Source organism: Pholcus phalangioides, unplaced genomic scaffold (genome assembly GCF_987345545.1).
Source record: "Pholcus phalangioides strain wild (caught in Gottingen) unplaced genomic scaffold, Ppha-v1.0 ptg000024l_1, whole genome shotgun sequence".
In the NCBI taxonomy this organism is placed as follows: domain Eukaryota; kingdom Metazoa; phylum Arthropoda; class Arachnida; order Araneae; family Pholcidae; genus Pholcus; species Pholcus phalangioides.
This window is the reverse complement of record NW_028301616.1, coordinates 14,851,417-14,879,265: the sequence shown is the minus strand read 5'-3', so window position 1 is coordinate 14,879,265 and position 27,849 is coordinate 14,851,417. Positions and strand designations below refer to the sequence as shown.

Sequence of the window (27,849 nt, the reverse complement as noted above, 5' to 3'; positions counted from 1 at the left end):
TTTGCAACGCTATCTTGGCCACAAAAAGTAGGCCTACTCCAAGCCAAATTGATGGTTCTATGTGTGACACTTGTTACCAAGCTTTGGAAATAAGAACTCTACAATGTAGGATGATAAAATATTGTTTCCAGAAGTTAATTTTGGCTGTTAGTCCTCTATAAAAAGGTAAAATCCAACGATGTTCGGTGGAAATACAGCAGTTGTAGTTTTAGTGAAGTTCTCATAGTTGTATTTTTAGCGAAAATCGTTGGACTGTATTTTTTACATTGTGCTAAAAAAAGGTATTTCCATTGTATGTTTAGTTCTACGTCAAATATTATTTCAAAACATTTCTCAAAATGTTCTTTTCTTTAGAGCTCCATAAAATGTGCAGTGATCTGCTGATCCATGGGCTGGATAAGAGGAGCCGTATTCGGTGACGGCAACTCTTTACTCTGACGAAATGTGTAACTGTTCAACTAAATTCTGTCCAGACAGAAAAATTGCGATCTCAGGCTCCTGAAATATGCTTTCTTCGGGATTTAGGGTACAAACATAGTGCACGCTGGTTTCCAATTCTGGCGATTCGGTGCCGTTGCGGTTTGACGATAACCGACTCCGACCCGCATAATCGGAAACCAGCGTGCACCATGTTCGTACCCTCAGACCTGTTACGTGTACGTAAACCAAATCATTTTTTTGTGTTCGTAAACCTAGCCGTTTGCATACCGAGGGTTGACTGAAAAAAAAAATATCGTTGAAGCAGTTTTAAAATATTCTCAAGAAATATTGGTTTATAGAGATATGTATCGTATTAAAGGATGTAATTGTATCGAGAGAAGTTGAAAATTAGACTGTAGGCAATTCTAAACAAGATTCGGGAAAATAAATATCGTTGCAGAGGGATTTATCGTTATATCGAATACCATTGTACCGAGGTTTCACTGTAATTCAGCATGCAAATGACAGCGTGTATTACCCAAGGTAAATAAGATACTGAATTAATGTGAAATCGAAATTCTTGAAACCACTGATTGATATTTTCATCTCGAATGTTCGTTCGAATCGTTTATTTAAACTCAATGCAATATAAATTAGAATAATTAGGAAACATTAAATTGACGATTAAAAAAATTCTCGGATCAGCACCAAAGTGGCTCCTGGTCCAAATGGAAGATCGTTTTGCCTTTCAAGTTGCTCGGATAAACGCATTTGCCGCTGAATCTTCTGAGGTGTATCGGTGACCTGAACATCCAGGCGAGGTGGCAGTCGCATATTATCGGGTTGCCTGTGGGGGAAAAAACATCCAGAAACATCAGCTGTATTTTAAAATAAGTACACGCTTCAACCTCTAAAGTTAGTGGGGGGGGGGGGTGATAACCAAGGGTGTCCCAGAATTCTACAGTTGAAATGAGAGGAGAGGTGATTGTGCACATTAAGACAAATACTTTTCCGGAGGAATCCAGGGTCGCAAATGACTTTCTTTTTTAACCACTTTACGATCAAGGACGTAATATTGCGTCCAAACGCCAGTGGAATAAATTCAGAAGAAAATTTCTCTCTTTTCTGTTTTCTTTCCTCTCTCCTCATCACCGTGAAGCATTGTTGCAACCCTACAAAAAAAAGTAGTTCTTTTAACCTCCGTGATGTATCCTTCTACTATGTACATCTAAGAGCGAAAAAGAGCAGGTAGGTGAGGGTGAAAAGGAAAATCTACTTCGTACCTACTCTATTATTTGTAAGTATTACAGACAAGAGAAAGGGGGAAATACAATAGATAAGTGTCTCTCTCTCTCATACTTATGTAGTATTCTGTTTCCTTTTCATTTGTTTTTTTCTTACTCTTTCTACTTTTCCTTTCCTTCCTTTTTCTAACATGCGGTTAAGTTAGGACAAGGCTACCATATTTATTGCCGATTCGTGAAACAGATCATCCGAATTTCTTGCCAATCTCTTGTAATTGAAGCGTTAATCGCATGTTAACATCATGCCTCTGACGCCAAAAAAGTAACCCTGTGGGGGGGAACAGGGAAATTCCCTCCCACACACACACACAAGCCCCGTTCACATGTGCAATAAAACATCCCGGGAAGTTCCCGGTAACGGTAATTTTCGCTACAAACCATTCACATGACGTTTAGTTTATGCCGGTAATCCCCCTCTTCTTTCCGGAAGTCGTCACTGGTAACGTGGGTTGAACGGAAGTGCTTGATTCAAGATGGCTGACGAAGGAGCTTGCAGTAGTTTTCGCGGCGCAAAGGATTATGGGAAAGAATGTCGGACCACCAATCCACCTCAAGAAAGATGGGCTTTTTTTTTCCCCCTAGGAAGAAAAAAAAGTTGCTATGCCGGTAATTATCACCAAAGCGACCCCCAATCTTGCACATGTGAACGGGGCTACATACTACTATTAGAAAGAAAGAAGGGAAAAGAACTGTAAGAGAGATAAAATTTCCCTGTCGCTTCTTAAGACGTCAGCAAGGTTACCATATTTTGGTGACTTCTGAAGTTGAGTAATGCTCGTATCAATCGAATAAGTTAATTGCGACCCTGGGTTCCATTGAGAAAATTGTTTGTCTTGACGTGCATTATCACCTTTCTTATTTCAGCGGTAGAGTTCTAGGACTCGTGTTTCATATTGACACGGAAACGGGCATCCGGACAACAAATGGGCACACCCAGCATTAGATTGGTCGACTCTCCTGTCATTACCTTAATTCAAGCAAAAGGTCGCCAACGAGAACAAAAAACGTTAAAAGCAGAAATATTTACAGAAGTGATACGTAATTTTATATGACGCTGGTTGACAGTGTAAACCGTCGCCAATACGATGCCAACGTGAAAACATTATCCAATGATTACTGAATGGTGTAAGTTTATAATTGATATCGTGGTCTTACCTGCGAGTCTCAAAGAAACCAGCTTTGCCCAGGCGTCCTTGAAAACGTCCTCATCGACGGTGATCAATTCGTTACCTTCGAGATGGACCTCTTCGAGTAGTGGCATGTCATGGAATAGATTCATTGGTAAAGTCCTTATGTTGTTCTGCCTGCCATGAAATTCCAAACGTGAATAGTATGAATATAGCATGTTTTCTTTCCTGTCCACAAAAGTATGATTGGAGCTTGTTATTGTAAAGCACTGCAGTATAGAGTCGTATTTATAGGAGGCTCAACAGACTATAGCCCATAGCGTCAAGTTCAGGGAGAGGGAGCAGATTTGACGAATGAGTGGTCAAGAAAATTAGTAGAATGAAACTATATAGGAAGGCAAAATTTGTATAGCCTACGGGGGTTGAATGATAAATTTGCCTCTGTCTAGAAAGCGAAGGACTAGGTCAGTGAATGACCAAAAGTGACCTAGAGAGTGAAGGACCAGGTGATGAGAGTGGCCTAGAGCGTGTGCAATCATCTGAGAGCTAGAGAGTGCATGAGCGTGAGACTAGCCAAGAGAGTATGCAAGCATGAGAGTGACCTAAAGAGTGAAAGCATGGGAGAGACCAAAACAGTGTGCAAGCATGTGAATGACTAAAAGCGTGATCTAGAGCGTGTGCAAGCATGTGAATGACTAAAAGCGTGATCTAGAGCGTGTGCAAGCATGTGAATGACTAAAAGCGTGATCTAGAGCGTGTGCAAGCATGTGAATGACTAAAAGCGTGATCTAGAGCGTGTGCAAGCATGTGAATGACTAAAAGCGTGATCTAGAGCGTGTGCAAGCATGTGAGTGACCAAAACAGTAACCTACAGCGTGTGCAAGCATGTGGGTGACCAAAAGAGTGAATTAGAAAGTGTGTGAACATGAGAGTAACTCAAAGACAGTGACGTACTTACAAGGGCGAGGGAGCGGTCAAGAATATTAGAAGTGGAATTGAAAAAGGACGGCAAAACCATAAATGCACCTCTGATGCTATAGCGTACAACAAACATATTTTTTCATAGGACAGACACACCGAACACTAACCTCTAGAAATTTCATGGCCAGCCAGTATCATGATGGATTGGCTGCGTTCGTTTTATGCTTAAGATAAAACTTATTGTGTGCTTATACCTACCCAAGTTCAATGTGCCGAAGATAGTTGGGAAACATGCTTCTGGCGACGTTCTCGATGCGGTTGCTTTGCAGGACGAGATACGACAGTCCATTGAGTTTGGCGAATGCGTAAGTCGGCAAAGTGGTCAGTCTTTCGTTCATGGACAGCGTGATCCACTGCAACGAGTTCAGAGCCAAGTTCTCGAACGAGATCGGGTACTCGATGTCGGATTCGTAGACGGCGATGTAAGACAGGCTGTGCAGGTGGTTCAAGTGACCCCAGTTCCAACGGTCGATGAATTCGCTTCGCATGACCGTCAGGCGCTGCAGCCTGTTCTCGAGACCGACGAACGCGGCGTCCTTGTCGGTCAACGACATCAGAGAAGAATCCTCAACAAACAGGAACTGCAATCAACACAAGGAAATGACCAACGGCTATGAACTCCAAAGGATATATAACACTAAACTTAGATGTAATGATTGCTTGTAAGAGTTGTTTACTGTGCACCAAAATCTGTTGCTGAAGAAAGCCAACCATTCTCAATGCTTTACCAATTCATTATATCTTTTCCTCCAGAGGATTTAGATTTGCTATTCGAGACTATTACACTTCGGATCGCCTCTTGGAAAAAATGTGTATTTTGTTGGGTGAAATGAAGTAAAATTCTCCCGGGTTGAAGGCACGAGGGATTTACTCACGTCGCCATGTATCTTTTCTGCTGTGTCCCCAGTTTCGCTTTCCCTTGGTGTTACACGTATGATGCAGAAGAAATTTATTAAGAAATATTTGATGTGCGTAGTCAATCTTCCAAAAATGCGTGATCTGACAAGAGCCGTACGCATGGGGGACGGGCGCATTCAAGAGATAATCAAACATTACAAATAGTTAAATTTTTAAAAGAAAGACCTTTATATGTTTCAATCAGTTTTGTTAATTTAACCCCCCTCAACGATCAGGGACGAAATATCTCGTCCAAACGCAATTGAAAGAAATTCATTCCATTTCACGGTTTATTATTGTAACCTTGTGAACGGAAGTTGTTGTATTTCCTCCTCGTTCTTTCTTTACTCCTGTTTAGTGATTCCCCCTCTCCCACGTATATATTTATAAGAGAGAGAAAGAAAAGGAAGATGTGAGGATGACAGCGAAATCTTTGTGTCTGCGCTAATCTTTTTTTCCCCTTTTTTTTCTAAGATGCCAACAAGAAAACTGGTGTGTGTCTCTCGAGTTTTATCGCAGATACTTCAAATACATACCATTCAAATTTGTTGCCAAAAGTCTGTACGTGAAGGGGTTAAAACGCTCTTTGTGAGAGTCCGTAACTCAGAATTTCTCTGTTAGAGTGTGATTTCTCTACCTGTGCCTCCTAAAAACCCGGTGTTTCCCTCCAAATATCTGTCCTACTGACGCCCCTGTACATGACGAATCCAAACACGTACGCAAGGGGGGGGGGGCACATTGAATTAATTACTACGTGTATTCGGTAAACTGTCGTCACAATGTCAGAGGGGGAAACAAATGATGCTTGTGGTCCCCCCCCCCCCTTTTAAGCACGCACACACGTTCGAAGCAAAAATTACGAGTTTCCACTTCAAAAAGTGCAAATTGCCAAGATTTCGTGAAAAAGTTGTAAAAAAAAAAATTTTAGCATTTATTCGTCAAAATTGGCAAAGTTTGCATTTATCGCAGTCATTTCGTAAATACGAAATTTACGTGTCCCTAATTATATTATTTTAATTATATTATTATTTTCATAACTAATTTTTGTAGTGTCAACTACAAACCGCTTAGCGCGTTATTTGGCGGAATTCGATTTCGCCAAAAGCTCCGCCCCTCGTGACGTCTTGGTATCTTTCTTGCTCGCATAACCGATCACCTGCGTGCTAACGCCTCCTGTGTTACTAAGAGAGTAGGGATTATAATTACGCGTCCGAGGTTGTGTGCTAGCGGTTCTATCTATCTACTGTATATACTGTATATCGATACTTGCTCTGAAATATAGATGGCAGCCCTAACAAATCATTCACAACATCGTATACGCACTCAGACTGTTAGGTACACACACACTCACTCTTCGAGCACCACTCACACCGTAGTAAATTTCCCATGGTGATGGACCAGAGTTATGTTCGGTTTGAAAGAAAGCTAGCCTTTTCATGGTCCCATCTAGAGTGAATTTGTAGCAAAAAAAAAAAAAAGACGGTAATTGTCTTTGGCGCCCACAAGCGGGGATTTTCCGCAACTGGCCGGAGTTACGAATATCTCAAGCTTCCAACGCTACATAAAATTCTTGCAGAAATTCCCTACTCATGTTTACTCAACAGCGGCCTCAACCAAACTGGACTGACGCAGCACCACCACACACACACTCCGGTCGTCTTTACAATTCGAGACTGCGCAGTTATTCAGACTCGTTTTTTCATCAGGCCATTTTCTAATGAGGCCGCCTGAACAGTCCACCAAATCAGCGCAGTTTCCAACCACGCACGTAAGAAATACCGAAAACCAGGACTGCACAGCTTTTCCTCGGAGGAGCGTGTATTGAAAGTGAAAATTACAGGTCCGAAGATTATGTATATATACAGGTGATACGATTATGAAAAAAAATGCAACTGCATTTGCAGGTTTTCTGAAGTTCCCAATTTCGATTAGCCAATGCGAGCCGATCTCCCACTCTATCCCAAAAAGTCTCGCCACTGAGAGCGATAGACCTACAACGGTACAAATATTCAATCATTACAATTCATACTTAAATGGCAGCACTGAAAAAACAAAAACACTAGAATTCAAAAGCAAGACACTAGATACGCACTCAAAACTATTAGGTACCTCTACACACACAGACTTCCGTCAAAACTCAATCGGTAGTAAATTGTCCATGACGATAGATTGGAGTTATGCTTAGTTTAAGTGAATGGAAGCCTTTGCAGGGAAACGAACCTACATCGTCTCACTTACCGGGTGAGCGTGCTAGAACACTAAGCTACAAAAGCTCCAGCAATCTGGTGTCCTTGTCAGTATTTCTGAGCTTTGGCATGACTTAAGTCTAGCTGTCCATGTACGGTACCGTTCAGCGCACACAAGTTCTAAGTGGGGAGAGGTTCCGTTGCCTTTGTAGCGTAGTGTTCTATAGCGCGAGTGTCCGGAAAGTACGTAGGTTCGATTCCCCATAAGAGCAGTTGAATTTTCTCTTTCCTAAATTCATTTTCGCATCAGCCAGCTGTTGAAACCTCCGTAAAATGACGCATGCCTGAGTTTTCATGTAATGCATGTATCGTGTTGACAGTCTGCCTGCTCTTTGCGGAGAGACTTTTTCCAATGGGAGAAAGCTCGCATTATATATCACCTCAAAGTTGGAAAACCACAAAAACCAACTTCAGCCGACCAAAACCACTGTGTCGCCAATGAGGTTCGAATTCGAACCCGCTCAATGTGAGTCACTGAAATAATAATTACGACCTCTCTCTGACTTTGGGCTTGATGAAAACGCATTTAACGCTAAGTTTTCCATTGTCCAAATTAACTAAATCTTTAGCACTATTGCGAAGAGTGCAATTCATCTTCAGAAGCATAGCAACGGGACTAAATACGTACCGTGACTCAGTTGAAAATGACTATAGATTGAAACAAAGGACCGTAAATCCGAAACTCCAGACTTCGTATGAAGAACGTTATCGTGTCATGAAGAAACTAACCAACTTCGTGGAGTGGATTCGAAGGACACGGAAGTTCAAGGTTGTCCATGTTAACAGAATCACTTATCATCACATGAATAACGGAGGACTCACTAATTTCAGGACTACATTGCTTGAGACGAGCAACTGTCGAGAAGTTTGGAAATGTTACGAAGGGTAGAAATTTGAAAAAAAAAAATGTTACTGTATGTTAAGAACGCGTGCCATTTGAATTTTCGAATAGAAGAGCGAGATAATATGAACTCGGACTGAAGAATTCAAAGAGAAAACACGTATGTACGAATGGCTGCTATATTTTAGCAAGACTTCTAGTTGCTGAAAACAAAAGTTTTTTGTTCTCAAATCCTCGTTCTTGTGAATTTTCACGCATCGTCAAGTCTACGGCGGATAGAGATTCGCGCGAGGGTGCAGTAGCATGCATTGCATGCCTTTTTTGATGTTCATTGTTGCACGAATTCCGTCTTTGTTGTTTGTGATGGGAGTTTCTCGCATTGTTGTCCTTGGAACAACAAACAATGCAAAACTGATTCTTCGAACCCTATATAAAGAGTTCCGATTGCGGTTATGGTAGCTCCGGTTGTTCGAGGCTTGTGTGAATGTCATTATAATAGTTATTCTTATTCTAAGCTCTCAAGACTTTAGGTCCTTAGCTGGATTACTTCACACAGTGGGGGGATTCGTGAGTTCAAGGAGTGACATGGTGGCATTTAGTCGATGAAGTGGAGGATTGGACACATTTTTTCGGTCATTCGTTCTCCATGGTCATGCTCAACTTCCCTAAGCATGTTCCATGAGCTTATGCTTGATTTAGGTGTTCACTCCGAAGCAGAGGCTCCCGACGTAAGTTGTGATTTGCGATATTTAGCTTCTAGTCCTTGCGTTTATCCACGGAAGTGAAGCCTTGCTTGATGAGACGTAGTTGTTTGGGTGCCCAAACGTAAAATAATGGAAGATAGCTCTGACTGTCCAAGTGAACAATCGGTGGCCGAACGTGAGATTACGAGTCGACTCTCCCGGGGAGTTGGGAACTAGTGGCACGTTTGAACGGGTAACAAACACATGTACAAACACAAAGGCCACAACAGGCAAGTTACCCAGCGAGATGCCTAAAGAAATATCGATGTCAAATATAACCAAATACAGCAACCCAATGGCTATAAAAAGCGTTATGGTTGTCTTATCTATCCACTATGTTTGTCGCACATCTTTTTAGACATGTCAATGTCGAAAATTCTTTCTTCTGCGTTGTCTAGTTTTCTGTTTTTACATTATTCCTGATGTGCTGGAATCCTGATGTGATTGGGAAATCCTGCCCTGATACCCACAAAACATCTCAATCCAGAAGCCTTGTTCGATGACGTGGGGGCCCATTGCTGAGAGATACTTTGCAGATAAATTATATTGAATGTACACTATACTGCACTGTGTTTTTATAGGGCTCCGCTTCCCAATGTGTTTGTTGCAGCACTTTCTGGGTGCTGCGCACAGGGCCATAACTAAGAGTGTAGATTATTGCTGTCGAGTTGGGCGGGTGGACTGCCACAAATGTAGTTTTACATCACCTCCATAGTGTAAAAATTGATGACTTTGAAAGATAGCTTTTGTTTACCCTAAAATTTGCCGTCCTCTCAAAATTGCTGCCCAGGGCCAAAAGTTTTTGTGGAAACATCACAGCGTTTTACACACCGCTCGTTATTTTTCTGCAGTGGCTGATGAAATAATGATATTCAAATAAAAATATCTTTGAAATTTATTTTCCCTGTTTCCTGGGCCGACGGAGTCATTTGAGGCCCCTTCCAATATATATTATGAGGGAACGGCCCCCAATAATTTCTGTAAAAACAATGCAATGCAGCCTCCATGGCTCCCACATGGGTAGATATGGTCCTACATAGGGCTGACAGGGCTCCAGCCCTGGTGCCCGGGACAATTATCATTTTTTGATTTTTCATGCTATAAATTTTGGCCCGTGAAAAATTTGGTTCTGGGGACCCGACAAACATTCCAGCCTAGGGGGCACTGCACCAAGATGTGGGGGCCATGGCACCCTCTCTCTCTCTCCTGCGTACGCGCTTGTGTCCCATATATTCGGGACGACCAGCAACTTTCAGTCCCCTTCAATGTTTTCTTCATGTGGGTGGTTCTGCATGCCCCTCCCCACACTGGTTGGGGTGGCCGGGAGCCCGGGATGATTCTTGTCATTTTTTTTATTTTTCACGCTGTAAATTTACTATGTAGGGGCCCATGAGAATCATTCTGGCTCGGGGCCTGCCTAAGATTCCAGCCTTGCGCCCTGCTACAGGATATGAGGGCCATCACGGCCCCCACATCCTGTAGCGGGGCCCTAGGCTGGAATCTTTTGCGGGTCCCTCGTTAAGATTTTTAACGGGCTCCTTCTGTAGTTAGTTTATAGCGTGAAAAAGCAAAAATGATGATAACCGGGCCATGGGGCCATGCCACGGCCTATTGCGATTCAGCTCTTTACGGGGGGCAATACATCCAAATGAATTTTATTAATCAACTAGCTATAATACCTGGCGTTGCCAGGGTTTTCTTCAATGAGACTTTTTTTGGATCACGTGATATCTCCCTCTTTCTTTGAGGGACATGCAAACCGTGTCTAAGTTCACCAATATGGCGACTTCCTACGCGACTCATGAAAGAAAGAAATCTAGATTTAAAGAAACGTAAAAATAAATATATATATTTTTCTTTTTTTAAAGGGTGCTAGGTATTTCGATTCCCCCCTTTGAACTTCAAAAAATGCTTAATTAAAGCTGTGGAATTTTTTCGATGTACTTTTCACGGGCCCATAATTAATTTTAAAGCAACCTAAACTATATGAATTTATGCAGTTGAATATTAAAAGACAATACGGAGACATTTATTTTCATGCTTGAGAAGATATAAATAAAAAGTTGAAATCAATGTTATTGTATGGATATCCAACTCGAAAGTAGGTCCGGCTAATTACTTCATATTTAATCTCCTGGGCTTCGTATATCTCTAAGCGAACACGATATTTCAAAAATCGAGTATTTAATACAGTTTTTAAAATTATTGATGTGACAGAAAAATTCCCAACAAATTTCCGCATTTATGCAGTAAAATCTGCAATTTTAACACTGATTTCTTATGGGGGATCATCCTTTGTTTGACCCTCAAAGTGATGCTGATGATGGTGTCTATTCAAAAAGCTCTCATTACTGGGAGGATTGAATAAAGTGGCAAACCATTATAAAGGCATATACTATTATACATATACGTACAGCATTGAAGAAGTGGCAAGCCATTGTAAAGGCATAAACACGTCTGAAACGCATTGCTAGGGAACCACGGTAACCAATGTAAACGTTCGGAAAGATATTGTTGAGGCCGAGAAAGCATTGTTGCCCGACAGCTTTCTGCCTATCTGGGGCACTTGCCCTGCTCTGACGAAATTTTAAAGTAGCCTATCATTCAAGTCGGGTCCCATTTGGTATATATGCAAAATTTGGCGACGATCGATCTAAAATTGTAAATTTGTATAGAAAACATACACACACACACAGACAGAAAATGAATTTTATATATATAGATTAAATTATTTTTGAGGTGAATAAATACTCAAAAGCGTATTTTTTTTTTGGTGGCACTAACAACATGATTCAGAAAAGATGCCAACAGCAACAGAAATTTCAGGGCATGTGATGATAATGTTACCTCTCGATATAACAATAATCCCTCTACAACGATTTTTTTTTCTTGGTCCGTGATCATTATCGAGGTTTCACTGCATTTCATTTAGCTATTGTTTATTTGTCTCGGTGTTATTAGTCATACAGTATTTTGTCAAAAATGTTTCGTCCCGGGCTCCCAAACTCGATAAGTAAAATATGGCTCTCGGAGTGTACTTGTTTCGGTTTCAATCATTACCGGTCCATTTTCCGACCTTACTTTTCCTCCTGCTGCATCGTCTGGAAGCCTCCTTCCCGAAGGGTCACGTTCAAACCAAAGAAGAGATGCTTACAAACAGCGGGAACAAGAAAGGACCAAAGCACCTCCACCCCATATCGTCTCCAGATGCCATCCAGAGATGCACGCCTTCGGGCACCTACGATTGGCACCGAGGGAGAATGATAATTGGAGTGTCGTTGTTGACCGTCAGAAAAATACTACAAATTGTTACGAAAAAAAGGCCAAGGACAATTCGATTGCGATTTTACAAAAAGTATTAAAATAAAATTTTGAGATTTTTGTTATTAAATTTGGGGAGCAATTTTTTTTAATCATAAAAATTGTTTTTCCGACCCAAATATGGGAAACGTATCCACTCGAATTTTTTTTTTTTTCGGGAAGGGAGAAGGCGTTGAGCCGTTCCTTCAAAATTATTGGAGGGGCTTGGGCCTGCTGGGAATCTTTGAAGACCGGTCACTCCCCGCTTCACAACTCATCGTAATCCATCATGGGTGTGTGGCATCTTTGTTTTCTTCTTCATCTGGGCTGCCATCACCATTGTCACTTTCCAAGAGGATATCATCTTCAGTTCTGTCCATCGCATTGCTGATGCAACACTTTTGGAAGGATCGGTGGAAACAGAATTCCACTCCTCCTGTACCCATTGGCACACTAGGACAATGTCAGGTTTCTTCAAGGCACCACTTTTTGTAGTTTTTTTATCATCGGAACTCATTCGTTCGGATCCGCAAATTCCTTAAATGGTCTTTGAAAGACTTGTTCATGCTCACATAAGGCTTTACAATCGACATTAGCCCACCTGGTATCAAAGCCAATGATGTTTTCGATTTCTTTGCCTCGTTTGTGACATTATCGGGGTTTTAAACATATCCCATACCAATAATGCCGGTTTCTCGGACACTACTACAAAAATGACTACTGGTTGTGGGGTCGAAATTTTCTCATCAAAAACTGACCCGAGTATAATCCGACCCCTCCACTTGAGGAACGAATATTTCCACAAAAAAACTCGGCTTATACACGAGTATATACGGTATATTATTTTTTTCATAACTAATTTTTGTAGTGTCAACTACCAACCATTTAGCGAGTTATTTGGCGGAATTCGATTTCGCCAAAAGCTCCGCCCCTCGTGACATCTTGGTATCTTTCCAATCGCCTGCGTGCTAACGCCTCCTGTGTTACTAAGAGAGTAGGGATTCTAATTACGCTTCCGGGGTTGTTAGCGGTTCTGTCTATGTATATATATCGATACTTGTTCTGAAATATAGATGGCAAATCATTCACAACATAGTATACGCACTCAGACTTTTATGTACACACACACTCACTCTTCGAGCACCACTCACACCGTAGTAAATTTCCCATGGTGATGGATCAGTTATGTTCGGTTTGAAAGAAAGCTAGACTTTTCATGGTCCCATCTAGAGTGAATTTGTAGCAAAAAAAAAAAGACGGTAATTGTCTTTGGCGCCCACAAGCGTGGATTTTCCGCAACTGGCCGCACTGAGTTACGAATATCTCAAGCTTTCAACGCTACATAAAATTCTTCCAGAAATTCCCTACTCATGTTTACTCAACAGCGGCTTCAACCAAACTGGACTGACACAGCACCACCACACACACACACACACACACACACTCCGGTCGTCTTTACAATTCGAGACTGCGCAGTTATTCAGACTCGTTTTTTCATCAGGCCATTTTCTAATGAGGCCGCCTGAACAGTCCACCGAATCAGCGCAGTTTCCACCACGCACCGAAATACCAAAAACCAGGACTGCACAGCTTTTCCTCGGAGGAGCGTGTATTGAAAGTGAAAATTACAGGTCCGAAGATTATGTATATACAGGTGATACGATTATGTATATACGGAGATACAGGTCTCCGCTGATCATACGAAGGAATCAAAGCAGCTAGCTGATGAGAAGATGAATTCAGGAAAAAAAATGCAACTGCATTTGCAGGTTTTCTGAAGTTCCCAATTTCGATTAGCCAATGCGAGCCGATCTCCCACTCTATCCCAAAAAAGTCTCGCCACTGAGAGCGATAGACCTACAACGGTTCAAATATTCAATCATTACACTTCATACTTAAATGGCAGCACTGAAAAAACAAAAACACTAGAATTCAAAAGCAAGACACTAGATACGCACTCAAAACTATTAGGTACCTCTACACACACAGACTTCCGTCAAAACTCAATCGGTAGTAAATTGTCCATGACGATAGATTGGAGTTATGCTTAGTTTAAGTGAATGGAAGCCTTTGCAGGGAAACGAACCTACATCGTCTCACTTACCGGGCGAGCGTGCTAGAACACTAAGCTACAAAAGCTCCAGCTATCTGGTGTCATTGTCAGCATTATGGAGCTTTGAAATGACTTAGGTCTAGCTGTCCATGTACGGTACCGTTCAGCGCACACAAGTTCTAAGGGGAGAGAGGTTCCGTTGCCTTTGTAGCGTAGTGTTCTATAGCGCGAGTGTCCGGAAAGTACATAGGTTCCATTCCCCACAAGAGCAGTTGAATTTTCTCTTTCCTAAATTCATTTTCGCATCAGGCAGCTGTTGAAACCTCCGTAAAATGACGCATGCCTGAGTTATCATGTAATGCATGCATGGTGTTGAAAGTCTGCCTGCTCTTTGCGGAGAGACTTTTTCCAATGGGAGAAAGCTCGCATTATATATCACCTCAAAGTTGGAAAACCACAAAAACCAACTTCAGCCGACCACAACCACTGCATCGCCAATGAGGTTCGAATGCGAACCCGCGCAATGTGAGTCACTGAAATAATAATTACGACCTCTCTCTGACTTTGGGCTTGATGAAAACGCATTTAACGCTAAGTTTTCCATTATCCAAATTAACTAAATCTTTAGCACTATTGCGAAGAGTGCAATTCATCTTCAGAAGCATAGCGACGGGACTTGTACATACGGGACTAAATACGTACCGTGACTCAGTTGAAAATGATTATAGATTGAAACTTTCGAAGACAAAGGACCGTATATCCGAAACTCCAGGCTTCGTATGAAGAACGTTATCGTGTCATGAAGAAACTAACCAACTTCGTGGAGTGGATTCGAAGGACACGGAAGTTCAAGGTTGTCCATGTTAACAGAATCACTTATCATCACATGAATAACGGAGGACTCACTAATTTCAGGACTACATTGCTTGAGACGAGCAACTGTCGAGAAGTTTGGAAATGTTACGAAGGGTAGAAATTTGGAAAAAAAAATGTTACTGTATGTTAAGAACGCGTGCCATTTGAATTTTCGAATAGAAGAGCGAGATAATATGAACTCGGACAGAAGAATTCAAAGAGAAAAGACGTATGTACGAATGGCTGCTATATTTTAGCAAGACTTCTAGTTGCTGAAAACAAAAGTTTTTTGTTCTCAAATCCTCGTTCTTGTGAATTTTCACGCATCGTCAAGTCTGCGGCGGATAGAGATTCGCGCGAGGGTGCAGTAGCATGCATTGCATGCCTTTTTTGATGTTCATTGTTGCACGAATCGGAAATTCCGTCTTTGTTGTTTATGATGGGAGTTTCTCGCATTGTTGTCCTTGGGACAACAAACAATGCAAAACTGATTCTTCGAACCCTATATAAAGAGTCCCGATTGCGGTTATGGTAGCTCCGGTTGTTCGAGGCTTGTGTGAATGTCATTATAATAGTTATTCTTATTCTAAGCTCTCAAGACTAGGTCCTTAGCTGGATTACTTCACACAGTGGGGGGATTCGTGAGTTCAAGGAGTGACATGGTGGCATTTAGTCGATGAAGTGGAGGATTGGACACATTTTTTCGGTCATTCGTTCTCCATGGTCATGCTCAACTTCCCTAAGCATGTTCCATGAGCTTATGCTTGATTTAGGTGTTCACTCCGAAGCGGAGGCTCCCGACGTAAGTTGTGATTTGCGATATTTAGCTTCTAGTCCTTGCGTTTATCCACGGAAGTGAAGCCTTGCTTGATGAGACGTAGTTGTTTGGGTGCCCAAACGTAAAATAATGGAAGATAGCTCTGACTGTCCAAGTGAACAATCGGTGGCCGAACGTGAGATTACGAGTCGACTCTCCCGGGGAGTTGGGAACTAGTGGCACGTTTGAACGGGTAACAAACACATGTACAAACACAAAGACCACAACAGGCAAGTTACCCAGCGAGATGCCTAAAGAAATATCGATGTCAAATATAACCAAATACAGCAACCCAATGCCTATAAAAAGCGTTATGGCTGTCTTATCTATCCACTATGTTTGTCGCATATCTTTTTAGACACGTCAATGTCGAAAAATCTTTCTTCTGTGTTGTCTAGTTTTCTGTTTTTACATTATTCCTGATGTGATTGGGAAATCCTGCCCTGATACCCACAAAACATCTCAATCCAGAAGCCTTGTTCGATGACGTGGGGGCCCATTGCTGAGAGATACTTTGCAGATAAATTATATTGAATGTACACTATACTGCACTGTGTTTTTATAGGGCTCCGCTTCCCAATCTGTTTGTTGCAGCACTTTCTGGGTGCTGCGCACAGGGCCATAACTAACAGTGTAGATTATTGCTGTCGAGTTGGGCGGGTGGACTGCCACAAATGTAGTTTTACATCACCTCCATAGTGTAAAAATTGATGACTTTGAAAGATAGCTTTTGTTTACCCTAAAATTTGCCGTCCTCTCAAAATTGCTGCCCAGGGCCAAAAGTTTTTGTAGAAACGTCACAGCGTTTTACACACCGCTCGTTATTTTTCTGCAGTGGCTGATGAAATAATGATATTCAAATAAAAATTTCTTTGAAATTTATTTTCCCTGTTTCCTGGGCCGACGGAGTCATTTGAGGCCCCTTCCAATATATATTATGAGGGAACGGCCCCCAATAATTTCTGTAAAAACAATGCAATGCAGCCTCCATGGCTCCCACATGGGTAGATATGGTCCTACATAGGGCTGACAGGGCTCCAGCCCTGGTGCCCGGGACAATTATCATTTTTTGATTTTTCATGCTATAAATTTTGGCCCGTGAAAAATTTGGTTCTCGGGACCCGACAAACATTCCAGCCTAGGGGGCACTGCACCAAGATGTGGGGGCCATGGCACCCTCTCTCTCTCCTGCGTACGCGCTTGTGTCCCATATATTCGGGACGACCAGCAACTTTCAGCCCCCTTCAATGTTTTCTTCATGTGGGTGGTTCTGCATGCCCCTCCCCACACTGGTTGGGGTGGCCGGGAGCCCGGGATGATTCTTGTCATTTTTTTTATTTTTCACGCTGTAAATTTACTATGTAGGGGCCCATGAGAATCAGTCTGGCTCGGGGCCTGCCTAAGATTCCAGCCTTGCGCCCTGCTACAGGATATGAGGGCCATCACGGCCCCCACATCCTGTAGCGGGGCCCTAGGCTGGAATCTTTTGCGGGCCCCTCGGTCAGATTTTTAACGGGCTCCTTCTGTAGTTAGTTTATAGCGTGGAAAAGCAAAAATTATGATAACCGTCCCGGGCCATGGGGCCATGCCACGGCCTATTGCGATTCAGCTCTTTACGGGGGCAATACATCCAAATGAATTTTATTAATCAACTAGCTATAATACCTGGCGTTGCCAGGGTTTTCTTCAATGAGACTTTTTTTGGATCACGTGATATCTCCCTCTTTCTTTGAGGGACATGCAAACCGTGTCTAAGTTCACCAATATGGCGACTTCCTACGCGACTCATGAAAGAAAGAAATCTAGATTTAAAGAAACGTAAAAATAAATATATATATTTTTCTTTTTTTAAAGGGTGCTAGGTATTTCGATTCCCCCCTTTGAACTTCAAAAAATGCTTAATTAAAGCTGTGGAATTTTTTCGATGTACTTTTCACGGGCCCATAATTAATTTTAAAGCAACCTAAACTATATGAATTTATGCAGTTGAATATTAAAAGACAATACGGAGACATTTATTTTCATGCTTGAGAAGATATAAATAAAAAGTTGAAATCAATGTTATTGTATGGATATCCAACTCGAAAGTAGGTCCGGCTAATTACTTCATATTTAATCTCCTGGGCTTCGTATATCTCTAAGCGAACACGATATTTCAAAAATCGAGTATTTAATACAGTTTTTAAAATTATTGATGTGACAGAAAAATTCACAACAAATTTCCGCATTTATGCAGTAAAATCTGCAATTTTAACACTGATTTCTTATGGGGGATCATCCTTTGTTTGACCCTCAAAGTGATGCTGATGATGGTGTCTATTCAAAAAGCTCTCATTACTGGGAGGATTGAATAAAGTGGCAAACCATTATAAAGGCATATACTATTATACATATACGTACAGCATTGAAGAAGTGGCAAGCCATTGTAAAGGCATAAACACGTCTGAAACGCATTGCTAGGGAACCACGGTAACCAATGTAAACGTTCGGAAAGATATTGTTGAGGCCGAGAAAGCATTGTTGCCCGACAGCTTTCTGCCTATCTGGGGCACTTGCCCTGCTCTGACGAAATTTTAAAGTAGCCTATCATTCAAGTCGGGTCCCATTTGGTATATATGCAAAATTTGGCGACGATCGATCTAAAATTGTAAATTTGTATAGAAAACATACACACACACACAGACAGAAAATGAATTTTATATATATAGATTAAATTATTTTTGAGGTGAATAAATACTCAAAAGCGTATTTTTTTTTTGGTGGCACTAACAACATGATTCAGAAAAGATGCCAACAGCAACAGAAATTTCAGGGCATGTGATGATAATGTTACCTCTCGATATAACAATAATCCCTCTACAACGATTTTTTTTTCTTGGTCCGTGATCATTATCGAGGTTTCACTGCATTTCATTTAGCTATTGTTTATTTGTCTCGGTGTTATTAGTCATACAGTATTTTGTCAAAAATGTTTCGTCCCGGGCTCCCAAACTCGATAAGTAAAATATGGCTCTCGGAGTGTACTTGTTTCGGTTTCAATCATTACCGGTCCATTTTCCGACCTTACTTTTCCTCCTGCTGCATCGTCTGGAAGCCTCCTTCCCGAAGGGTCACGTTCAAACCAAAGAAGAGATGCTTACAAACAGCGGGAACAAGAAAGGACCAAAGCACCTCCACCCCATATCGTCTCCAGATGCCATCCAGAGATGCACGCCTTCGGGCACCTACGATTGGCACCGAGGGAGAATGATAATTGGAGTGTCGTTGTTGACCGTCAGAAAAATACTACAAATTGTTACGAAAAAAAGGCCAAGGACAATTCGATTGCGATTTTACAAAAAGTATTAAAATAAAATTTTGAGATTTTTGTTATTAAATTTGGGGGGCAATTTTTTTTAATCGTAAAAATTGTTTTTCCGAGCCAAATATGGGAAACGTATCCACGCGAATTTTTTTTTTTTGGGGGGAGGGAGAAGGCGTTGAGCCGTTCCTTCAAAATTATTGGAGGGGCTTGGGCCTGCTGGGAATCTTTGAAGACCGGTCACACCCCGCTTCACAACTCATCGTAATCCATCATGGGTGTGTGGCATCTTTGTTTTCTTCTTCATCTGGGCTGCCATCGCCATTGTCACTTTCCAAGAGGATATCATCTTCAGTTCTGTCCATCGCATTGCTGATGCAACACTTTTGGAAGGATCGGTGGAAACAGAATTCCACTCCTCCTGTACCCATTGGCACACTAGAACAATGTCAGGTTTCTTCAAGGCACCACTTTTTGTAGTTTTTTTATCATCGGAACTCATCCGTTCGGATCCGCAAATTCCTCAAATGGTCTTTGAAAGACTTGTTGATGCTCACATAAGGCTTTACAATCGACATTAGCCCACCTGGTATCAAAGCCAATGATGTTTTCGATTTCTTTGCCTCGTTTGTGACATTATCGGGGTTTTAAACATATCCCATACCAATAATGCCGGTTTCTCGGACACTACTACAAAAATGACTACTGATTGTGGGGTCGAAATTTTCTCATCAAAAACTGACCCGAGTATAATCCGACCCCTCCACTTGAGGAACGAATATTTCCACAAAAAAACTCGGCTTATACACGAGTATATACGGTATATTATTTTTTTCATAACTAATTTTTGTAGTGTCAACTACCAACCATTTAGCGAGTTATTTGGCGGAATTCGATTTCGCCAAAAGCTCCGCCCCTCGTGACATCTTGGTATCTTTCCAATCGCCTGCGTGCTAACGCCTCCTGTGTTACTAAGAGAGTAGGGATTCTAATTACGCTTCCGGGGTTGTTAGCGGTTCTGTCTATGTATATATATCGATACTTGTTCTGAAATATAGATGGCAAATCATTCACAACATAGTATACGCACTCAGACTGTTAGGTACACACACACTCACTCTTCGAGAACCACTCACACCGTAGTAAATTTCCCATGGTGATGGATCAGTTATGTTCGGTTTGAAAGAAAGCTAGACTTTTCATGGTCCCATCTAGAGTGAATTTGTAGCAAAAAAAAAAAAAAAGACGGTAATTGTCTTTGGGGCCCACAAGCGTGGATTTTCCGCAACTGGCCGGAGTTACGAATTTCTCAAGCTTTCAACGCTACATAAAGTTCTTCCAGAAATTCCCTACTCATGTTTACTCAACAGCGGCTTCAACCAAACTGGACTGACACAGCACCACCACACACACACACACACACACTCCGGTCGTCTTTACAATTCGAGACTGCGCAGTTATTCAGACTCGTTTTTTCATCAGGCCATTTTCTAATGAGGCCGCCTGAACAGTCCACCAAATCAGCGCAGTTTCCACCACGCACGTAAGAAATACCGAAAACCAGGACTGCACAGCTTTTCCTCGGAGGAGCGTGTATTGAAAGTGAAAATTACAGGTCCGAAGATTATGTATATACAGGTGATACGATTATGTATATACGGAGATACAGGTCTCCGCTGATCATACGAAGGAATCAAAGCAGCTAGCTGATGAGAAGATGAATTCAGGAAAAAAAATGCAACTGCATTTGCAGGTTTTCTGAAGTTCCCAATTTCGATTAGCCAATGCGAGCCGATCTCCCACTCTATCCCAAAAAAGTCTCGCCACTGAGAGCGATAGACCTACAACGGTTCAAATATTCAATCATTACACTTCATACTTAAATGGCAGCACTGAAAAAACAAAAACACTAGAATTCAAAAGCAAGACACTAGATACGCACTCAAAACTATTAGGTACCTCTACACACACAGACTTCCGTCAAAACTCAATCGGTAGTAAATTGTCCATGACGATAGATTGGAGTTATGCTTAGTTTAAGTGAATGGAAGCCTTTGCAGGGAAACGAACCTACATCGTCTCACTTACCGGGCGAGCGTGCTAGAACACTAAGCTACAAAAGCTCCAGCTATCTGGTGTCATTGTCAGCATTATGGAGCTTTGAAATGACTTAGGTCTAGCTGTCCATGTACGGTACCGTTCAGCGCACACAAGTTCTAAGGGGAGAGAGGTTCCGTTGCCTTTGTAGCGTAGTGTTCTATAGCGCGAGTGTCCGGAAAGTACATAGGTTCCATTCCCCACAAGAGCAGTTGAATTTTCTCTTTCCTAAATTCATTTTCGCATCAGGCAGCTGTTGAAACCTCCGTAAAATGACGCATGCCTGAGTTTTCATGTAATGCATGTATCGTGTTGAAAGTCTGCCTGCTCTTTCCGGAGAGACTTTTTCCAATGGGAGAAAGCTCGCATTATATATCACCTCAAAGTTGGAAAACCACAAAAACCAACTTCAGCCGACCACAACCACTGCGTCGCCAATGAGGTTCGAATGCGAACCCGCGCAATGTGAGTCACTGAAATAATAATTACGACCTCTCTCTGACTTTGGGCTTGATGAAAACGCATTTAACGCTAAGTTTTCCATTGTCCAAATTAACTAAATCTTTAGCACTATTGCGAAGAGTACAATTCATCTTCAGAAGCATAGCGACGGGACTTGTACATACGGGACTAAATACGTACCGTGACTCAGTTGAAAATGATTATAGATTGAAACTTTCGAAGACAAAGGACCGTATATCCGAAACTCCAGGCTTCGTATGAAGAACGTTATCGTGTCATGAAGAAACTAACCAACTTCGTGGAGTGGATTCGAAGGACACGGAAGTTCAAGGTTGTCCATGTTAACAGAATCACTTATCATCACATGAATAACGGAGGACTCACTAATTTCAGGACTACATTGCTTGAGACGAGCAACTGTCGAGAAGTTTGGAAATGTTACGAAGGGTAGAAATTTGAAAAAAAAAAATGTTACTGTATGTTAAGAACGCGTGCCATTTGAATTTTCGAATAGAAGAGCAAGATAATATGAACTCGGACTGAAGAATTCAAAGAGAAAAGATGTATGTACGAATGGCTGCTATATTTTAGCAAGACTTCTAGTTGCTGAAAACAAAAGTTTTTTGTTCTCAAATCCTCGTTCTTGTGAATTTTCACGCATCGTCAAGTCTACGGCGGATAGAGATTCGCGCGAGGGTGCAGTAGCATGCATTCCATGCTTTTTTTTTATGTTCATTGTTGCAAGAATCGGAAATTCCGTCTTTGTTGTTTGTGATGGGAGTTTCTCGCATTGTTGTCCTTGGAACAACAAACAATGCAAAACTGATTCTTCGAACCCTATATAAAGAGTCCCGATTGCGGTTATGGTAGCTCCGGTTGTTCGAGGCTTGTGTGAATGTCATTATAATAGTTATTCTTATTCTAAGCTCTCAAGACTAGGTCCTTAGCTGGATTACTTCACACAGTGGGGGGATTCGTGAGTTCAAGGAGTGACATGGTGGCATTTAGTCGATGAAGTGGAGGATTGGACACATTTTTTCGGTCATTCGTTCTCCATGGTCATGCTCAACTTCCCTAAGCATGTTCCATGAGCTTATGCTTGATTTAGGTGTTCACTCCGAAGCGGAGGCTCCCGACGTAAGTTGTGATTTGCGATATTTAGCTTCTAGTCCTTGCGTTTATCCACGGAAGTGAAGCCTTGCTTGATGAGACGTAGTTGTTTGGGTGCCCAAACGTAAAATAATGGAAGATAGCTCTGACTGTCCAAGTGAACAATCGGTGGCCGAACGTGAGATTACGAGTCGACTCTCCCGGGGAGTTGGGAACTAGTGGCACGTTTGAACGGGTAGCAAACACATGTACAAACACAAAGGCCACAACAGGCAAGTTACCCAGCGAGATGCCTAAAGAAATATCGATGTCAAATATAACCAAATACAGCAACCCAATGGCTATAAAAAGCGTTATGGTTGTCTTATCTATCCACTATGTTTGTCGCACATCTTTTTAGACATGTCAATGTCGAAAAATTTTTCTTCTGCGTTGTCTAGTTTTCTGTTTTTACATTATTCCTGATGTGCGTAAACTTATGAAACAATGTTGAGTTTACTTAACAATGCGAGTTGACTTGTTTGAAGAGTCAACGAAAATCTGGGGCAAACGGGTTGGCATCTCCTCAGATGAATTATCCTCAAGTCTTTTACATGCAGGTGTTTGGTATCGATCATAGTGCAAACAAATTAATATAAAAGTTATTCAACAAAAAATTAAAAAAAAATCCAATGTTAAGTTGATGGGGGTTGGCAGGAAACCGTTTCGCTTCTAACAAATCAAAAACGAGGCAACTGCCCAAGTGGCACCTGCTATTTATCATAGCACCTGATCCCCATTATCGTGGAACGCCCCTTATGCACTTGAGAAGGCTCTGTGGGTCTATGCGTTAAGACGGCCCTGGGGTAGCTTATAAAACAATCAAGCAATATCTTCTTTCTTCAATTCATATACGTACAAACAAAATAGGTGAAACAACACTCAATTCCTGATAATAAATAACATCCCCCTTTGAAAAGCACCATCATAAAAATGCGTACATATCAATAGCGGTTCTGTTTTGGGATAGACAGCAATTGTTACTTTTTGTTGGTGAGGTGATGCCATATCTGTTGTAAACATATGTAACGAACATAGCTAAAGATGCGTCCTCATGTCCAAGTTTATGAGTACGTAAATATTATTACACATTGTCACCCGAACTGTCATAAAAATACTGAATATCGGCCCGCTTAAAAACAATCCCGCTGAACTGAATAATTAATATTTTTTTTTAAATACGGTGGTACCAAGGATCCTTTCTTTTTTTGTTGGATGCATATTGTCTTTCGTTTCACCTGCACAGACCTATTTCATTGCACAAAGAATTCCGATATATGTGCGGAAGGACAAAATAACTGCTACCTTATACGATATGGAGAAATTGTTTTTCTTCTGCGCAGCAAAAAATTCTGGATACACGGAAGCTCATTCTCAGTCAATCACAGACTCAATTGAACAACGTCAATATTTTGTAAAGTTCTTCATGAAAAAAATGGTGCCATTGTTTGATACCTTTGTCTATAACGGATAAACGGAAAAAATAAAATTCCATAAGAAAAAACATGCCTTCTGGGAAATAATGAAAGTAAATAAATAGTACACCAGGGGTCTTCAACCTATTGTCCGCATCAAAATGTGTCCCTCCGAGCATTTTTGGAAAATAATCGTTTCTCTACGCAAAGTAGCTAAAATCCAAAAAGAGAAAGTAAATTCGTTAAAGAGCTCTGACCACACTGAGAAATCTGCACGGCAATACTTAGAAGTGTTAGATGCTTTCCAGATTCGATAGTAATGCTGTTGCATTTGATACATTAAAAGGTCCGTCGCAACGAATTCGGGGGACCCTGAGGCAAAACAGTTTTCGAGGCATATGATTTCTCATATCATCATCCATTTTCAATCCACTGTTGGATGAAGGTCTCCTCTACATTTTTCCATTTTGCTCTGTCTGATGCTTTAGCCATCCAGTTGACTCCTGCCACTTTCCTGATCTCGTCAATCCATCTTGCGTGGGGATGCCTTCTCGGACGTTTAACACCACGTTGGTACCAATCTAGAATACTCGTGGTCCATCTGTTGTCCTGTCTTCTTGCAATATGTCCAGCCCATTTCCATTCACACGTTTAATTCTTTCCATGATATCATACACCTTTGTGTGGTTCCTTATCCAAGTGATCCGTTTTCTGTCTCTCCTTGTGATGCCTAGCATACATCTTTCCATGCTCCTGTGTGTTGTCTGTAGCCTTTGTATCGTCTTGCTTGTGAGTGTACATGTTTCAGCTCCATAAATCAGTGCTGGTAGCACACACTGGTTAAAAAGTTTTCTTTTTTTGGCATAATGGCATGTGACTTTTCAGAATTGCAGTTTTTTGCCGAAAGTGCTCCATCCAATCCTGATCCTTCGGTTCATTTCATTAATGATTCCGTTGTTCTCGGTAATTTCTTGTCCCAGGTATGCATAGCTTTCTACTTCTTCTATCTCTGTGTTGTTGAGCAAGATGATTTCATATAGGGGGTGCATATTTCGAGAGACCAAATCTGTGATCAGATGGCAAAATGTAACGAGTCACTTTTCTTAAAAAATTGAGTTGTTCGCATTCTGGTGTCTCGTTCGTCATGATTTTGGAAGGTGACAAAATTTAGTTCGTATCTTTCGGTTTATTAGGAACCAGCGGAGGCAAATTGCAATAAGTCAAATTGCAAAATATTGTTTACAAATTTGCCCTCGTGAAATTTTCAAAACGTAACTTATTACATTTTGCCGTCTGAGGGTAGAAATTCGGCATCTAAAAAGGTATGCATAATTACAGAATTTACAGAAATTCTAAAAAAAAAAAAACCACACTTTAAAGAAAGACACAATTTTAGAATTATTGGGAAAAATAATTTCATAATTGATGAGAATTTGTAATCAATGAGAAAATAGGTACAGAATTACTGAAAAAAATTATTGCAGAACTACTTATAGAAATAATTTCAGAATTTTTAAGAGTACTTTCAGAATTATTAGATGTAATAATTCACGCGAAAAGTTAAGAGTTTTTGGAAAAGAAATATATAGTTTCTAATGAATAACGAACATTTAAAATTAATGAAAAAAATTGAGAATTATCGGGAATAATAAAAAAATAATTTATGGAAAAATTAATTAATTAATGAAAGGTAGTTATTCAAAAAAAATTGAAATTTAATGAAATAAATTCAGGGTTAATGAAATTGTTCAATAAAATTTGGGGAACGATGTTTAATAACCAAGTTATGACTTGGTGGTCAGCGGGCTTCGTGGAAAATTTAATTTGACTGCTATGTCTGAAAGGTTGAAGACCCCCGCAGTATTTAGTATTGTATGAAATGAAAGAAGTATCATCGCGAATCTCTGCTGCCACCTTATCAAATGAAAAACAGAACTCTATTATAATTTTTCATTGATATACCGGATGATGTTTCTGTTATTTTGTACAATGCAGTCGAATACCCTTTTATCGAATTTCACTATAGCGAAAATCTCGTTTTAACGAACACTTTTCTAATTCCCCAGATAAGTTTACGTAGGAATAATGCAACAATATGAGATTCCTTTATAACAAAGTGATTTCTTCGGTCTCCTGGGGTTCGTTATAACGGTTTACGGAAAATTCACCGCCAACAATTCACCGCTAGGAAAATTCACCGACCAACAATTCACCGCCACGCAATTCACCGCCACGCAATTCACCGACCAACAATTCACCGCCACGCAATTCACCGCTAGGAAAATTCACCGCCATGCAATTCACCGCTAGGAAAATTCACCGACCAACAATTCACCGCTAGGAAAATTCACCGACCAACAATTCACCACTAGGAAAATTCACCGACCAACAATTCACCACTAGGAAAATTCACCGACCAACAATTCACCGCCCTGCAATTCACCGCTAGGAAAATTCACCGACCAACAATTCACCGCCCTGCAATTCACCGCTAGGAAAATTCACCGACCAACATTTCACCGCCATGCAATTCACCGCTAGGAAAATTCACCGACCAACAATTCACCGCTAGGAAAATTCACCGACCAACAACCCTCGCTAACTGCCTCACACTAAAACTGCTGTCGGTGAATTGCATGGCGGTGAATTGTTGGTCGGTGAATTTTCCTAGCGGTGAATTATATATAATAAAATAGTAATAGAGAGAAAGATAAGTTGACAAGAATGTAGGTACAAAGTTAAATTTCTCTTTTCACCCTCACCTAACCTGTTTTCTTTCACTCTTATAAGAAAGATGCGTAATATATGAAAAATAATCACTTGCTGGGTATACAAAATACCGAGAGGAAAAAAACTTATAGGGTTGCAACAACTCTTCGCGAGGATAAGGGGAGAGAGAGAGAGAGGAAAGAAAACGGTTAACTTGTTTGAATTCATTCCACTGGCGTTTGGACGCAATACTACACGGGGGGACGCAATATCCCCCGTCCTTGATCGTAAAGTGGTTAATATAAATATTCCGTCAGAAACAGCGACATGATCACAGAAAAATATTGCTACCGCAGGGAATCCCACACCAATGGGTTAGCGCACCAACTTCTCGGTGAGTATTAAAAAAAAGCTGCCGTTCGGAATCGGCAATAAATTGTAGGTCCCGTTCGGATTAGCCCGCGCGTGCAGAAAATAACCGCGGTGCAACAAGAATGATCAAATAAATTTTTAGTCATCTACTTCGTAATCCCGATTTAAATATCTAATTTAATAATATGTTGTGATACGGCCCGCGACAAAATACATTGTACGTAGGCTTCCCTTATTAAACCGTTACTTCCTAGAGGGGTTGACGAACTATCAAGCTTGTACATGTATTCACCAGCCATTAAGGACTCTCTTTTAAGGATGTTCATATGTTTTTATGCTTAAAAAGAAATACTATTATTACTTACAGCAATTTTGGAATCGCGGAAACTGTCGCTTTGAATGTATCTCATGGTCGATAGCTCGATGCGGAAACTAAGAGCGTGGCAGTCGTCGTTCATCCCAATCTTGAGATCCAAATCCACCTCCGACGTCATGTTACAACATTCGAGTACCCCATTCTCGCACGAGCAATGGCTCCCGGCGTCACCAAACGCATTGGCGCTAATTTCCGGCAGTAGCAACAGCAGCGGGAACCAAGCGGGAGGGTTTTGGCGATTCGGACGATGCTTCCCCATCCGCATGAAATACTTCTGTGTCATACGAAAATTTTTATAGGCCAGACGAAGCTGAGGACGTGTAGATAAAGTCTCCGTTTTGCTTCTTTACCTTCTTCCTTTTTTACTTTTTCAAGACGTAGAAC

The 27,849-nt window shown here is 41.1% G+C and overlaps 1 protein-coding gene across 1 annotated transcript; it reads right to left on the bottom strand.

The window, feature by feature from the left end:
* Positions 1-1,015: 1,015 nt before the first annotated feature.
* LOC149068817 (uncharacterized) lies at positions 1,016-27,794 on the bottom strand. Its single transcript, XM_089250807.1, has 4 exons — positions 27,455-27,794; positions 4,031-4,413; positions 2,880-3,028; positions 1,016-1,267 (listed from the first exon to the last, which is right to left on the bottom strand). The coding sequence occupies exons 1-4, from the start codon at positions 27,746-27,748 to the stop codon at positions 1,122-1,124; spliced, it is 972 nt and encodes a 323-aa protein (XP_089106933.1). The 5' UTR covers positions 27,749-27,794; the 3' UTR covers positions 1,016-1,121.
* Between the last annotated feature and the right edge of the window lie 55 nt (positions 27,795-27,849).

Excerpts from the sequence above, each read along its gene's own strand:
- LOC149068817 (XM_089250807.1), bottom strand. The coding sequence starts at position 27,748 with ATGACACAGAAGTATTTCATGCGGATGGGGAAGCATCGTCCGAATCGC. Across the intron at positions 4,414-27,454 it reads TCCGCGATTCCAAAATTGCT|TTCCTGTTTGTTGAGGATTC; the intron begins GTAAGTAATAAT and ends TGTTGATTGCAG. Across the intron at positions 1,268-2,879 it reads GGTTTCTTTGAGACTCGCAG|GCAACCCGATAATATGCGAC; the intron begins GTAAGACCACGA and ends TTTCCCCCACAG.